This window comes from Phallusia mammillata, chromosome 4 (assembly GCF_965637545.1).
Source record: "Phallusia mammillata chromosome 4, kaPhaMamm4.hap1.1, whole genome shotgun sequence".
In the NCBI taxonomy this organism is placed as follows: Eukaryota; Metazoa; Chordata; class Ascidiacea; order Phlebobranchia; family Ascidiidae; genus Phallusia; species Phallusia mammillata.
The window spans coordinates 27278233-27293267 of record NC_137255.1 but is presented as its reverse complement, the minus strand read 5'-3'; the positions used below and the strand labels follow the sequence as shown (position 1 = coordinate 27293267).

At 36.4% G+C, this 15035-nt stretch overlaps 2 protein-coding genes across 2 annotated transcripts; both read right to left on the bottom strand.

Annotated features, from left to right (window-relative positions):
• Positions 1-5750: 5750 nt before the first annotated feature.
• LOC145223719 (nucleotide-binding oligomerization domain-containing protein 2-like) lies at positions 5751-8390 on the bottom strand. The gene is made up of 3 exons (XM_080090111.1): positions 7185-8390; positions 6179-6340; positions 5751-5786 (listed from the first exon to the last, which is right to left on the bottom strand). Exons 1-3 carry the CDS (start codon positions 8361-8363, stop codon positions 5751-5753), a joined length of 1377 nt encoding a protein of 458 aa, XP_079946237.1. The 5' UTR covers positions 8364-8390.
• Positions 8391-8412: 22 nt separating this feature from the next.
• On the bottom strand, positions 8413-9491 carry LOC145223360 (uncharacterized). Its single transcript, XM_080089776.1, has 3 exons — positions 9209-9491; positions 8766-9150; positions 8413-8670 (listed from the first exon to the last, which is right to left on the bottom strand). Exons 1-3 carry the CDS (start codon positions 9470-9472, stop codon positions 8531-8533), a joined length of 789 nt encoding a protein of 262 aa, XP_079945902.1. The 5' UTR covers positions 9473-9491; the 3' UTR covers positions 8413-8530.
• Positions 9492-15035: the final 5544 nt, after the last annotated feature.

Here is a 15035-nt window from a genome sequence, read left to right as displayed (position 1 = left end):
AGATAACCATGAGAAAGTTGTTTGTTGTATGGTAAAGCAAGGTAATCGGCACTGGCCTAAATAATAATATATTGTTTAAAGTATGTCGTATTTAAAGTTCTTTTTTGAAAAAAGAAAGAGTAAATAATGGCATATTGGGGTAAAACAAACAAAAGACACCTATGAATAGCAAATTCTACAAGGTGTCCAATTTTCATTCAATTTGAACATTGTTAAAAGGGTCACCCATTTTAGGGACCAGTTGGTTAAATTGTAGTGCTACAGGGCAAAACATAACATGTGAGGACATGGTATGTTCAGTAAACTTTACAAATTTTCATAAAGTTAGGACGTTTGTTAAAAATTCACCTATTTTACAGGGCTAGTTAAGTAAATGTTGGGGGAAACACATCAATCGAAACCTACAAACAGCATAGTCCACATGCTACCCAAATTTTAGCCTATTCCGACACTGTTTACATTTATCTCTATATCAGTTTGTGGGAGTGACCCCAACGTCTTGTTTGGATATTTTTAATTAAACAAAGCAGCAAGTTTGACCCTAATATGGCAGCCGCTGGTATAAGAAGTTGTAAACTAAGCAAAGTTCGAGAAAAATTCATTGGTTGCAGAAACTTAGTTAGCCCGATAATCACGCTCATCAGTTATTCACTGGGGAAAAAACAGTTTTAAATTTACAATAAATTATATGATAATGCCCTCCGCCAAACGGGCCCTCTTTACAGTGAAACCGGAAACAATTTAATTGCCAATTCCTAGTTTAATTCCGTTTAACACTCACTTACTAACAATAAAGCTTTAACTGAAAAAAAAATCGAAAGAATGTTACTGGTTCCTATTTTTGAGAACAAGAAAAGGTATTGAGAAATTTTAGCAAAATTAATAATACGTATAGGTACATTAACACTATTTTTAACGATAGGTAAAACAACATAAGACTGCTATATGAGAATTTGTGCCATTTGGCATAGTGTAAAATCAAGTAAAATGAGGAAAGTAAACTTGTGCAACCGTGTGCATAGGTTATTTTTTACGAGTAGCGCATGCAGTGAACAATGTTGTTCTTTTTTGTCGTTGATTAGTGTAATAAATGACTTAAATACTAGAACAACATGTAAACAAGATGTACAGTTGTTAAATTTAATGGATTGCATGTCGCTTAGAATTTAATGATGGCTGAAACGACACTTGCGTATTGGCGAACGCGAAGAACACTTAACAACATGGGATGAACTGTCAGAAGTTGCAAATGCAATTTTTGTATTTTTTTAGTCGCTGGATGTTTATTATTATTTTGTTCGTTTGGTACATGCGAGTTGACCCAATCTGACTAAGTATAAAAAAAGATTTGCATGTGTTGACTACAGAATTTTCACACATAATCATTTAGATCAGGGGTGTCCAACTCGAACACACCGCTGTACCAAATTTATTTTTAAAATATACTCGCGTGCCAACGTTTGGTACTTTTTCCAAACCATTTCCTAAACGTCTTAACGGTACGGGCCCCATTTACGATACTTCAAAAAACCTTTTATTATGTCTATGCGACACAAGATACAAATAGTTTGCAACAGGGCTTAAGTTTTGTTAAAAAACGAACAATTTAATTAGTGAGTTGTGTAACTTTGCTACCGATAATCCTTACTGAAGTTAGAATAAAGGCCAAGAAGAATCATTAGAAAGAAATTCAACTGCGTGACAAATCCTAATGTTTACCATCTGAATTTGCAAAAGCTTGTGTGCCATTTTTAAATGCTCTGCGTGCCACGTGTTGGACACCCCTGATTTAGATCAAAGCCCATGCCTGGAAGTATATCGCACTTTTGGTGTGAAACGAAAGAAGCAGGTAGTTAAGTGACTACTTCCCTTGTGGTGATAAATTTATTCGTCATCGGGAAAGACAAACGCGATCTTTATCGTATAAAGTGTGTCAGTTTCGAAAAATCAATTAGAAAGAGACAAAATGTACCGGTGATAACAATTAAACGTCATTTTAAATGTAAAAAATGCAGAAAATGAATAAAATGCCGTTATCAACGGAAAGAAATATTGTTTGTTTTAAAATTAACGTTTGATGGGTATCGTTTATGCTTTATGGAATCAATTACCCACGTAATCACTAAAAAGTATAAACAAAATTTTCCTCATAATTGTGTATGAGCATGAATCAAAATTTCTTACAGGTTTTTCCAGTTGCAGTACAGAATCACATAGTTGTCTCACTCCTTCGCTTCCGATTTGGCAGTTAACCAGCTCCAGATTTTCAATATTGTGAAGACAACGAGTCAATAAAGATACGCCCACATCACCGATCTTGTTGTTGGAGAGACATAGGCTCTTCAGCTGATGTTAAAGCAAAATATCACTGAGATTTGTTATGGTAATGCAGGTCAATAAATTTTTGTAAATACTGGTGATTATTTTCTAGATTCATGCATGTTTATGCTTTTGCATTTGTGTAGCGCTTAAAAGCTTACCCGAATTGAAAGGCAAGCCTTAGAAATAATGACATAGCATCACAATGGTAGACACAAAATTTCGTTTATTGGGGACTATTTTTTCTGATATTTCTGACAAGGAAGGTGCTAAGTTTGTGGACCATGTTTTGAGTAGCTATTTTACGTAAACTTTGAACAGCAGTTTTTTTAATATTACATACAAGGTTATGTCTCATATGTTGTTAATAATCATGTGAGCAGTAAAGAGATAACATCAGAAAATGACGTCAAAATTTATTCTGCAATAAAATTCTGCTGAACGAGCAACATTTGCTAAACAGGTTATTTTATGGAACACATATTATATGATCAAATTGAAATCACTGGTATGTGGTATTTTTTTATTATTTTAACAACTTGACGAACACAAGGGGACACCACGCACAAAAAAATCATGCCATAACACGCCCAAAGCAAGCGCTTGAATACCATTATGCATAACAAATACAACCTATTTCTTTTGTGTGACTTGTTTTTGTTTTTTTGCATTAGTGTTTTGCATAAAAATGTTTGTGTTAAAAATACGTCGAACAAATTTGTTTAACACTGAACACAAAACACATCCCCAGAAATTTTTTTGGGGATATTACTCTTCAATCGTACCTGGGACTTAAATAGGCACTGCACCCTAAGTAATGGGCCCAGAAAGCTAATCCAGTATAGGTCGAAATGCGATGCAGCCTTGTGGTCTTTGCAGATTAATCGCTCGTTAAATTTAAGTTGATGCGATCGGACAATGTGGGGTAAATAAACTAACGTTCTAACGACCTGGGTTAAGACTAGACGTGAAAGAAACTAAGAGGGTATAGGTAAAATTAAAATAAAAAATGTGTTAACACGGTTAATTACGTTTTATCGTGAAAATATCGGCCCAAAAAAACGGAAAATGCGACATACTTTTAAATTTTTTTATTAAATTGCACCAGTTTTATCCTGCTATGATTAGCGGGAAAATGTGTTTGCATACGTCAGGGGTCGCTACCCTTTACCATTTCAAAGAGCCATTTGGATGCGTCTCATATGGTAAAATAAAAACTGGGAGCCACAAAGCCCTTTTGAAATGAAATGGCACTGCAGCCAACTTTTTTGCCTTGCTAACTTTTGTCTTATCGTTTAACAAGTAACGTTATACAAATATTGACAAACAGGTTTTGCTGCGCCCGTACACACACTGCGACCAAAAACAGTCGCATTGCGTGTTTATCTGCGCACGGTCGGCTTGCCACTTATGTTTTATGATAGACTTTCTCAAAATTTCATGCATGGGACGCAATGACAAAAGTTTTATTCCGTGGCACACCTGGCAGGTAAACAAACACAAACGTGTAAAAAGAAAGTCAATTTGCAACTTTATTGTGTTAGATAAGATTGCTTTTTATGACAACTAAAAACGAATAGCATTTTAACGTTGTACTGCATGCTTGTATTTAAATATAAGTCTTATATAACACCAGATAATGTTTGCACTTTAGAATAGCGAATTTGGAAATCTCTCAGGGCGCACCAAAACTAGCGAATTTGGAAATCTCTCAGGGCGCACCAATGTGCTGCGTCCAAAGATGTCAGTACGGTACGGTACGGTACGGTACTATACGCAGCAGATATCATCATAGGTACAGTACGCAAGAAAGAAGAGGTCCTTCACCATGAGCGTATCAGTGTACCAAAAGCGTACCGTACCACCGTGATGGTACACATAATAAATGCTGATTAAAAGGTTAGTTTTCAATCGTTACCATTAGCAGATAATATTGAAATTGCCAGAATGTTGAATTTTTATTGTTTATGACATGATTTCATCCCAATGTCACTGTACCAAAAGGGGATTAAAGCAGTTGATGACGTCACTGCATAATATTTTGTCTTTACAGGGCTGACTGCTATGCAATAGGAGATTTACACGTACTGTAGGTCGAATGTTAAAACGCGCACATGACAATAACACAGTAAATCTCGTAGTCTTTTTTGCACCACTGATTTGGCATTAAAACATATGCGGTTGAAAGTTACACACTGCATGCGCTGCACGAGCCAATCGTAAATGCATCAACCCCTAATTTCAAATGGGCAGGTTATGCAGTGGGGCAGCTTGTTTAATGGAACAGGCCTCCTTTAAGCGCTATCTGATGCCGATTGGTTTATTTGAGGGTACGGTACGACTTTGTGTAACGTACCTCAAGTACTGTACGATTTTTAACATTAGGTGCGGTACGGTGGTACGGTATACGCTCTCCGTAGCGAGGTATGTGGTACGGTCAACACAAAACTTACCGTACCGTACTGCCATCCGTGGCCCCGACACACAGTTTAATAATCAATGTTTGGTAAAAAAATATTGAACCACTTAAAAATCCAAACTGTCAACTGAGTATTAATCGCCTTGCTTTTCGTTCACCTTTCGTAAGGTGCATTTGACTTGCGATCCAGAATCGCAGATTTGACTGACTACTTAGCACAAAAAAAATGCTTAGAAAATAAGTGTGGTAAACATGAATGTATTATGAGTATCAAACAGTTTAACAAGTATGGGTTTAATTAGAGTTTATTTGATATAATTTGCTAATTTCACAGCAATAAACATTTGTGTCGCGTTGTTGTAGTACAACTCAACATGCAAAGGCTTTGAATAGTCAGATTGCTGCCTTCTAACAGTGTTGCACAACCTTTTTGGCTTTTGGATATCAAGAAAAGACTAAAAGCGTTCGTCACCCCAGTGGCTAATTCCGATCCCAGCGTACGCTGGGTCTCGACATGGAATAAATACCTGATATTACTACTTTCCTTTAGGTAATTGGATAAAAATGTTGGCAAATATTATCTTAACAAACAATACCGGAGTAGTGAAACATTTCAAAAATGGTTGTCAGCAATCCTAAGACAAACAAATGGCACCCCAGAGAGAAACAAAAAAAATACTTTGCGTATCCCAGTATCAAATATAAATAATCTGACCCACGTGATCACGTAAAATACTAAGTAAAACTTTCGAGACACTGTTCGCCTACATACGAAAGCCTAAATTACTTACAGGTGTTTTCAACTGCAGTACAGGATAACAGAGTTGTCTGATTCCTTCACTTCCGATGTCACATCCTTGCAGCACAAGCTTTTCGATTTTGTGAAGACAACGAGCCAACGAAGCTGCACCCAGATCACCGATCTTGTTGTCATATTCAATATGTTTGTGATATGCATATTCGTCGCAACTGAATATTGCAAATATGTTGGAATGACAAAAACTGAGCCGCATTAGAGTGATCGAAGAGGAAACAGACCCAGAAGCCGCTATGAATGTGTAAAAGTTAAAAAATCATAAGAGTAATTTGTTGCTTTGCTTTCCGTTTACCTTTCATAAGGTTTATTTGAGTTGCAGTACAAAATCGCAGTCTGACTACCTTGCAAAAACCAGTGCTTAGAAAATGTGGTGAACATGAATGTTTTATGTGCACCAAACAGTTTAAAGAAAAACTAAATATAGCGAGTATCTGACACAGTAGTGTGTAACTGTCGACTATGGTCCACTGTGGCTTTTTAATATAATTTGTTAATTTCATAGCAATAAACATTTCTGTCGTGTTTTTGTAGTACAACTCAAATAGAAAAGGTTTTAAAATTACGTAAACTAATAAAAATAACTTTCTAGAAACTGTTCACGTATACACGGATATATTACTTACAGGCGTTTTTAGTTCCAGTACGGATTCGCAGAGTTGCCTGACTCCTTCACTTCCGATGTCGCATCTCCACAGGACCAGATACTCGATTTTGTGAAGGCAACAAGCCAACGAAGATGCACCCAGATCACCGATACTGTTGTCGGAGAGGTCGAGTTTTTTCAGCTAATTTTGTAATAAAAACAAACAAATGTTAACACATAACAAAGCAGATATAGAAACACCACCATCACAGTGAACAATTCTAAACTAGGTGCTTCCCTTTATCTTTTTATTAATTTGTAACATGCATAATAAACCACAGCTAAAATTCTCTTTTTTAAACCTATACCACAAGTCAAAACTTGCATGTGCATCCTTTATGCAGTACAGGTCGACAATTTGAGTTGTTAAATTGAAAAACATCGCAAAACTTGGGAGCAGAATTATTTTATTACTATACGCAATTTATTTGGTTTTTGATGCCAGCATAAGCAGCCTATAATGTCATGCGTTACACACAACATAACCTTACCAACTCCTTAAAATAAAGCATGAGAATCAAATTCTCCACATGTCAAAGTAGATAATTAGTTTCGCACTGTAAAATGTCAACACTTTTATTTGCTGACTGTGGCAGGTTTTATTATACTAGATAAAACCAATAGTACCGCCTAAGTTGCTTCAAAAAGCCATTTACTGACAATGGCAGTTGTTGACATTTTCAATAAAAGTAGCGCAAGCTGCCAGGAAAAAAAAGCTTTCCAATGTTTCAAAACATTACTGTAAAAAATTGTAACACAGTACCCTGTGACGTCACACATCCTTTTTTCGGCCACAACAAAACGAACAAATAGAGATATTGCCTTATTAGCAGCAGCCGAAAATTGTGTTCTAATTATTAATTTTGTGTTCATAATCAGTATTTTTTACGTTATATTTATTTTGTTTGAATAAATCATGTTGTTAAATTTTATATTATCTTCATAGGAACATTGTTTTGGCAGCGGAATTTTGACCACAGCATTACCGGGTTTGTTCTGTGTTGAAGCACGAAAAAAAGGTTCTCGATGTCATCGGGTAGAAAAAATGTATCGCTGCAGTGTAGCTCATCAGGAAGTAGGGGAGCAACGGAGAAAGCAATTTCTGCATCATTGGACTCATGAGCCCAGCTGCAAACTCGCTTAATGTCATTTAGGCAAAGATTTTTGTTCGACGTAGTAAGCTCGGCCATCAAAAACTTTTTAAGTGACCAATTCTGACTGAATCTGGTTGGAACAAGCGGTTTGAGTGTATTAAAAATTGGAGGATTGCAAATTCCGAAAGCAAACTTGGAAACAATTTCTAATCTATCGTCAAACAATTGCATGTAAGCATCCACAAATTCGTCACTGGGCATGATCATCATCAGGTAGAAGGCGGAAAAAAACTCTTGCCAGGTCAGGTGAGAAAAGTATCTTACTTTGTGTCCATCTAATATCGTCAGCTTGAGATTTACTTGCTTTGTTATTGATGTGGTGAGGAAGGCGTCGGCTGTGGAAGGTTTTATTCCAGCTCCTTCAAAGTCCTCGGCATCAAACAGAATCTTACCCTTTCGAAATGCATTCCAAGCCATTTTAGCCAGTTTGTCTAATTCGAATTCTTGGCCCTGCAGATGATCTGTTGTTACGTATTGGCTACAAGTGAAAGCAAGAATTTGGGTAAGCGAAACAAACTGAATATCTCCATCGTAATTCACCAGGTAATTAAGTGTCAATATGAAATTGACAGGAACATAACAGTAAGCAAATACATTAGGGTTTTGAACAAGTTTTTGATGTATGATATTATATTTTTCGCCACATAGTTGACGTCCGAGTTCATTCTGTGATGTTGGAGTTAAACCAAGTATCTGGACTATAAACTTGGGTCGGTATGACGGATGGAGCTTGTATAGCTGAGACGGTCGTGATGTAAAAATCTTTCGAGCACGTGGAAGCAAGTTTCCTGCAGCTAAATGCTTCAAGTAACTTTCTACAGTATTTTTTCCATGTATCGTTGGTTTTGAAACCAAACTGGAAAATGACCTAAATGCTGCCTCATCTAAACCATCAAAAATTATTAAAACATGAGGGTCACTGCAAATGGCAGCGAGTATAATTGTTGCCTCATCAGGTGTGCAGTTCCAATCCGATAACATGGTTGAAATGAGAAACTGGAGGAACGTCATCTTTGACGTGAAATCCAGCAGCCTGATCACTATGTAAAATACAAACGTTAATCTTCCGCACAGTAGTCCATCTTCCTATTCCAGCTTGTCCTACTACACCGACTACATTTCCATGTTTTTCGATGTAGTTTTGTTTTGCTTCTATTTCATGAGCTTTGAATTTTTTCTCAGCTTCTTGCTGTGCAGTTTGTTTTGCACGAGGCAACGGGGACGGGTTCAATAGCTTGATCTAAAAACTCAGATAGTGACGATTCTTCACTGGCGATGGCTTTGACTTCTCTCTTTAGTCGAGACATCAGTTGTTCACCTTAACAATATAACCGGTATAAACTACGCAATGTTATTGAGTGGCAACTTTAAGTAGAATTGTATTTTAATTAAACAAACAATACTTTTTCATACATATTTCATTTTCTGTGACTTGTGCTGTTTGTTGACTTGCTGAAGACTGGGCTGATGTAGATTGGCATGTCCCAGGTTGTGTTGCAGTAGCACAGAGGTTTTCTGGTTCCGTATCGAGTGAAGAAGTCGACTGGTTGCGGCTTGTACACGGTTGGTATGATTCGGACGGATTTTCAGCAAACGATTTTGGCGAGGTGTCTTCCTCCAAAGAAACTGGTGCAGGTGGTTTTGTTGAAGTGTGAGGTTGTTCGTGTATATGCTGAACCGTTTGTTGTTGCTGAACAAGGGTATAATAATTGTGTTGATGAAGTTCCACTGGTGCATTGTACACTGGTCCAGTAGTGTGGATGTTTGTGTCTCCAAACTGAGGCGCTTCTGCTTTATCCTGCAAATTCACGCACGTAATTAAAATAAACAGACACTTTTGATTTTTTAATTCTTACAATATTTATGACTTTGTTTTCTTGATCGATTGGACACATTTGAGCGGAGCGTGTTTGGGATACAACATCTCTTGATTGTTCGAATGCGCTTGATTGGGGTAGAACTTCACCTAAGCTTGGGGACAGGGGTTCAGCATTTTCAGATTCAGGCGTATTTGACGCATCTTCGTCCATTTTTGAAAATAATAAAAACAGTTGCCTATTCCTTGCATGACAAACACAAATATGCGGCAAAAATCGAGTGATCATGTTATTTTCAAACATGCATGGAGAGACTCACAAAACTACACACTAGTTCGTAACACGTATTGTTGCATTACAACTCATTAACGGTTACAAAACTTAACAATAACCAATATTTTCCTCATATTTTAGTAAAAATCACAAACAACATGATCAACAATAAAAAACAAGTTACTTTTAGGGGGCCATGGTGCATTAAAGGTTGAGAACCACTGGCCTATGCAATGGCAAACTGAACGCAATCAGTCAATGTAAACTAGAGAAGCGCCAGGTTCCGCTTAATTTGGTTTCGGCCGATTTAACCGAATCATTTATGACTTCATGCGAAGTCGTAAGCTACGCGTATGACATAAAATCATAAGTTTTTCTGCCATGCAGTTCTATGGGGTTTAATGTTGCCGCCGCCGTGATTTAAGGTTGCCAACAAATAATTTGAACGAAACCGAATCTTTGATCGATTAAATTCGCCAACCGAACATTCGGTACATCTCTATTGCAAACATTGCGAGATCGCTTTTTATGTAAATTGGGCTGACTTAATCAGTGTGGTTCATTTGTGCTCAACATTTGCGCTGTGCTGTGTGAGTAGTTTAACACCACGATAAAATCAACGTCAGTTTGTGTCCAGGTTTACTTACAGGAAATGCGTCATTTATTAATCATTTTTGTATAGTTAAGCAACCTTTGTTTTGGAAAGTCGCAAACTTTCGATAAGGAAGTGGGAAAAGGTTTTAGCCATTTAATCAATAGTCACCGGAGTTTCCCTGCGTTCTGCATGGTATCGCATTTTATCGATTCTATTGAAGTATAAGGTTGGGTTGGCGAAATGACTGATGAACGTTACTTCCTGCTTTCGTGCATTCAAACCATGATTAAAAGCTTCAAATTTCCTTGAAACTCCAACTTCTATAGGTCCAATACGAAACTTCGTCAGAGTATATTTTTTAGCGTCATGGTCATTTTGTTTAGTCGGTAAATTTGTAACCAAATCCATAAAGGAAAAACTCTCAATTTTTTACCATAACACTTTTACAAAACAAATTTTCGTAGATACGACACACATTGACTATACGTTTTATATGTTTAATTTTGATTAGAAAGATTTTTTGATGATTTTGCTCCAATTCTGTCACTTAATGATGCAGGGATTGGTATTTGCTGTCGGGTAATAAGTGATTAACTTGATGTTTAACGTGTGGGTCAATGCACAGACACCGGGTATAGGCAGTGGCGGGGGTCACGGCCTTTTTTTAAAATCATCTTGAGTCGTTACGACGTCGATTTAACGAATTTCGACATATGGTCGATATAGGTCTAAAATTTTCCTACGTCTATTGAACGTAGATTTTCAGTAAATATTAAGACTAAACTTTGCGGGTGAAATTTGGAGGTTGTTTTGACATGTACATTGCTTCGAAATAAGATCAAAGTGAAATTGCAAATGATTGAACATTTATGGACGTTGTTGTGTGGACGTCAGAATTTAATAGTTTTTCGATGGTCAATTTGTTTTGACGTTCATATAGGTCACGTACTGCGCGGTCACGTGCTCGTAAAACAGTATTACGTTGGTACAGGTAATACCTGATAACAATCGACGTCCAGAGACGTGAAATTGTAAGAAACACGCTGTAGGGTAGGTAATAGTGGTGTAATGGCCAAATTCTTGTTTCGTATGCCGCCAACGTTAACAACAGCAACTGCTATGCAGCGTGCCTTCCAACCATAAGAGAAGGAAGTTAAGGCTTATTAAGGCAACCCGACACCTTATTATGTCGACCAGAAACCGCCCACGTACCAGAAAACACAAATACGGTAACCTACGAAGGGACTTTTTGAAAATATTTTGCAAGCTGAATCCCGTTTGTCCCGGCAACAACCCTTTGCGCGACACAACGCTGTAATACAAAACAAACACAAACAGTATGCGTGGAGTAATCCCAAGAAACAAGACTTTAAAAACCTTCTGCGTAAAATACATATAAAACATAAAGTTTAGTGTCAAGTGCTGAGTCATTTGTAGGTTTCATTTACCCACATCCACTTTTAAAATACGTATCATTACTTTTTTAAACGGTTTCCATTATGGCTATGTTTAAATGGAAATAACGAAACAACAACTATATTTTATGTATTTGGTGTTTAAATTTGCATGTGAGACTATTCTAATAGATAAGGTCATATACAATTGGTTGCCAAGCTTTAAGATTTTTGAAAGTATTTTTAGCGAGAATGTCCAAAACTCGGCCGAAACCAGTTTTATTTTTGTAAGCCCGATTCAGACCAAAAGTGGGTGAAAATGAAGCAATCATTATTCCGAGTGTGATGTCAAGTCCATTTAATTTAACTCAAGTCCAAAAACAAAAAGGCCTGAAAAAGCTGCCCGACTTTTAACTCCAACCTGAATGTTTTAGTTTGATTGGAGCGGTTTTGTACCAAAAAAGGAAATCTTAAGTTTTTATGCTTTATAACAGACTCACTGGAAATTTGCAAACTAATTATAACTGACGCCAATCACATCACATATTTTTTTTATAAATCATTATTATAGTATACCATGCAACTAAGTTATTAGAACTAATGTAGCAATAAGTTTTGATAGTTACAACAAGTTGCAACAACATGTTCCAAAAACAATAACAATGAAAAATAGCGTTCAGGCAATACATAATAGAGAAATAAAATATTTAAATAACAACCCATTTGAACGTATCAAATTTTTCTACTTAAAAAGATGTTGAAGGGACGTTTCAAAAAATATTGGTTTCCAGTGCTACTGCAGCATAAAAATTGCAGAGCGCGTAATACTCGGCAAAACAAAAATACATTTTCAGCTATATATTGACTTACATGGACAAAATAATCGCTTTTGTGATTTTATACACGCCATGGTAAAAGCATCATGACACGCCAGTGTTTGCCAATTAAAACTTTACATGAAACTCGTGATTCTCAGAGATACTCTAGTAAGAAAATTTCATGGGCAAAAACACGGTGGATCAAAAATGTTTTTGTCGCTTTTTAAGCCTTTGTTGACAAACAAAACAACAGGTAACCAGTGGTTGCAAAAAGACCATAGAAATCTGCAAAAGGGAATTCACTGTTATATAATAATGGCTTACCTTGTCTTCGTAAATGACGCACTTCTTTAGATCGCGACTCGTTATACAATAAAAAACTGAACACGAACCGAATAGTATTGACAATAATTAAATCTAGAACAGCATAGAATAAACCAGCATATACACAGCTCTCGTTATGGAACGGACATATCAACTTATATTTTGGAAAGCAAAGTATGAAGTAAAAACTAGATTCAAAATACATCCTAGCAAGTTCAGACGTCAATAAAAACCTTGTCAAACAATCGAATTGGTTTTAAAATTCTTACCAACTTAACTTTGGAAACAAACTGTCGCAGAATGTTGGTAATGACTTACAGCATCTTATAATTATACAAAAATAATAATGATACGCGACGGTAGTCTATCTAAAAACGCGTACCTTATTGCTGACTATGTCATCGTATACAAAACTGTAGAAAAATTCAACTGTAGTAATTACTACACAACCAAGCTGGCACAAATTCTGTACCAACATGAAAACCGAACAAACGAATGATTTGCAATTAAAGAGGAACGCGTTATGTTAAGCTACAGGGCAAATCACTAATTAGAACAAGTTGCTGAAAACCATTCTGTAATTCGTTGAAAAAAGTAATATGGAAGCAGAGTAAATAGAAGTTAAAATGATAAACTAAGCATGATGTAGTTGAAGTATATCATTGGAAGTACCTTATAAAAAAGTAATTGCCACTTTAATTAGAATTTACCGCGATGTAAAGAAATATTTTTCAATGTTTTCACTGGTTTGCAACAACAACAAATCATTGGTCCCAATATTTGTTACAAGTAGTAAATCTTTGAACAGTAGTAAATCAAACTATCAAATCGCGACAGTTTTCCTTGCTAGGAAACAACTATAGCACAGAAGTATCAAGTACTCATTTCCACTTAAATACAACAAATCAAAAATACAAAAGAACTGCAAAACATTTGTGCTAAAAACGCTGATAAGAATTAGTTACAACCTGTGTTAGAAATCTGACAAAAAGCTCACACCAGCAGCCACCATTAAAACAATTGCACACAAATGGGCAAACGTTACTGTACCATTTTAGTGCCTGCACCAAAACATCTATAGGGAAAAAGGCATTTGGCAGTAAGTGCCCGGGCGGCAGGTTGGTAATCGCTGACAAAAGATGACTGCAAGAAACGCGGCAAGTTTTGCAACAAGAGGGCAAACACATTTACCTATCAATAACTAATTGGGCACACAGAAAATAGAATTTTTGAGTGTTTTCTTGTTGGTGAATATCATCATATTTATAGCGAAGCTTAACAGCGGCAATCTGGTCTGCAGGAAAATGCAAGGCAGTAGACGAAACCCAACGACAACAGTCTAATTAAGGAAAAAATGAATAAAAAAGTTTTTTGGGTCTGTTCACCACTTTTGCTAAGCAGTCTTCAGTTTAAATAGCAAAATAAATATTTTGAACTGATGAAATGTTTGACGAAAAGCCTATTACTCGCGATTGGCGACTGACAGCAGTTTGCTGCTTGTTGAAGTCCAATTGCATGATATGATTTTCGATTTTGTTGCCGTACTGCAATGGTTCCCAACCAAGAATTGAATCTGACATGCTTTAGGGGTGAATATAAGAAAGCAAAAATGTTTCAAACATGTAGAATTGTTGTCGATGAAACTGTTTTATCAAACTTATAAACTTTATCTTTAAAATCTGCCGAATTTTAAACATGAAAAAACGGTTAAGAAGCTTAGCAGACTGCGCTTTAGTTCCATCAAGCGGTAAAACTTGAATGCAAATGAGGTCACGCCTCGTGATAAGCTTCGCGGCGGCGTCGTTACGCATCACGACGTAGGCGGATGTGAAAACGCACTCAAGCGCTTCAAGTAGCGCCTATATTTTAGACTCATCGTGATTTTGCCTTTGGAAGCAAACTAAAAGAACTTCCAGTCATTTTGGCTTAATTATTAAAATTGCAGATTAAACTGTTACATTTTTTACAATTTAAAACACACGGTAAATGTAAGCAACTTAAAAATACATTTCAAGCACAACACTGAATGAAATAATAATAGTTTAAGGAAACGAAAGACAAAAACAAGCACATGGAAGTGCGAACAAGTCTAGTGCAAAGAAAGTTGTGTGACAACCTAGATCTGTAATCGCTTTGGATATCGTAACTGGACGTTACTGGCACTACTTCATGTTTATATGTCCCTACTGACACCAAGCGACAGAAATGTGTGATTGACAAAAGTGGACAGCAAAGGCAAAATATTTGTACTTTACGTGACTGTTTTTGCTAAAGCAAGAATTTTACGTCCAAAAATGTAAATTGTTTTGAAGATAACATTCTGTTTGCAAAAAATAGCAATCTACATGTCCGTCGCCTAAATGCTCTTTCCGTTATTGACACAAAACTATTAAATTAACATGCACACACTAATATTCGAACAAACATCAACATGGTTACTGTCCTAAAATTTAACCCCTAAT

What these genes read in the sequence shown, in the direction of transcription:
- LOC145223719 (XM_080090111.1), bottom strand. Translation starts at nt 8,363, where the DNA reads ATGACGTTCCTCCAGTTTCTCATTTCAACCATGTTATCGGATTGGAAC. An exon ending in TTCAACACAGAACAAACCCG is followed by an intron (nt 6,341 to 7,184) that starts GTAATGCTGTGG and finishes TTACAAAATTAG; the next exon opens with CTGAAAAAACTCGACCTCTC. An exon ending in TACTGGAACTAAAAACGCCT is followed by an intron (nt 5,787 to 6,178) that starts GTAAGTAATATA and finishes ACACATTCATAG; the next exon opens with CGGCTTCTGGGTCTGTTTCC.
- LOC145223360 (XM_080089776.1), bottom strand. Translation starts at nt 9,472, where the DNA reads ATGTTTGAAAATAACATGATCACTCGATTTTTGCCGCATATTTGTGTT. An exon ending in AAAACAAAGTCATAAATATT is followed by an intron (nt 9,151 to 9,208) that starts GTAAGAATTAAA and finishes GTGAATTTGCAG; the next exon opens with GATAAAGCAGAAGCGCCTCA. An exon ending in AGTCACAGAAAATGAAATAT is followed by an intron (nt 8,671 to 8,765) that starts GTATGAAAAAGT and finishes TATATTGTTAAG; the next exon opens with GTGAACAACTGATGTCTCGA.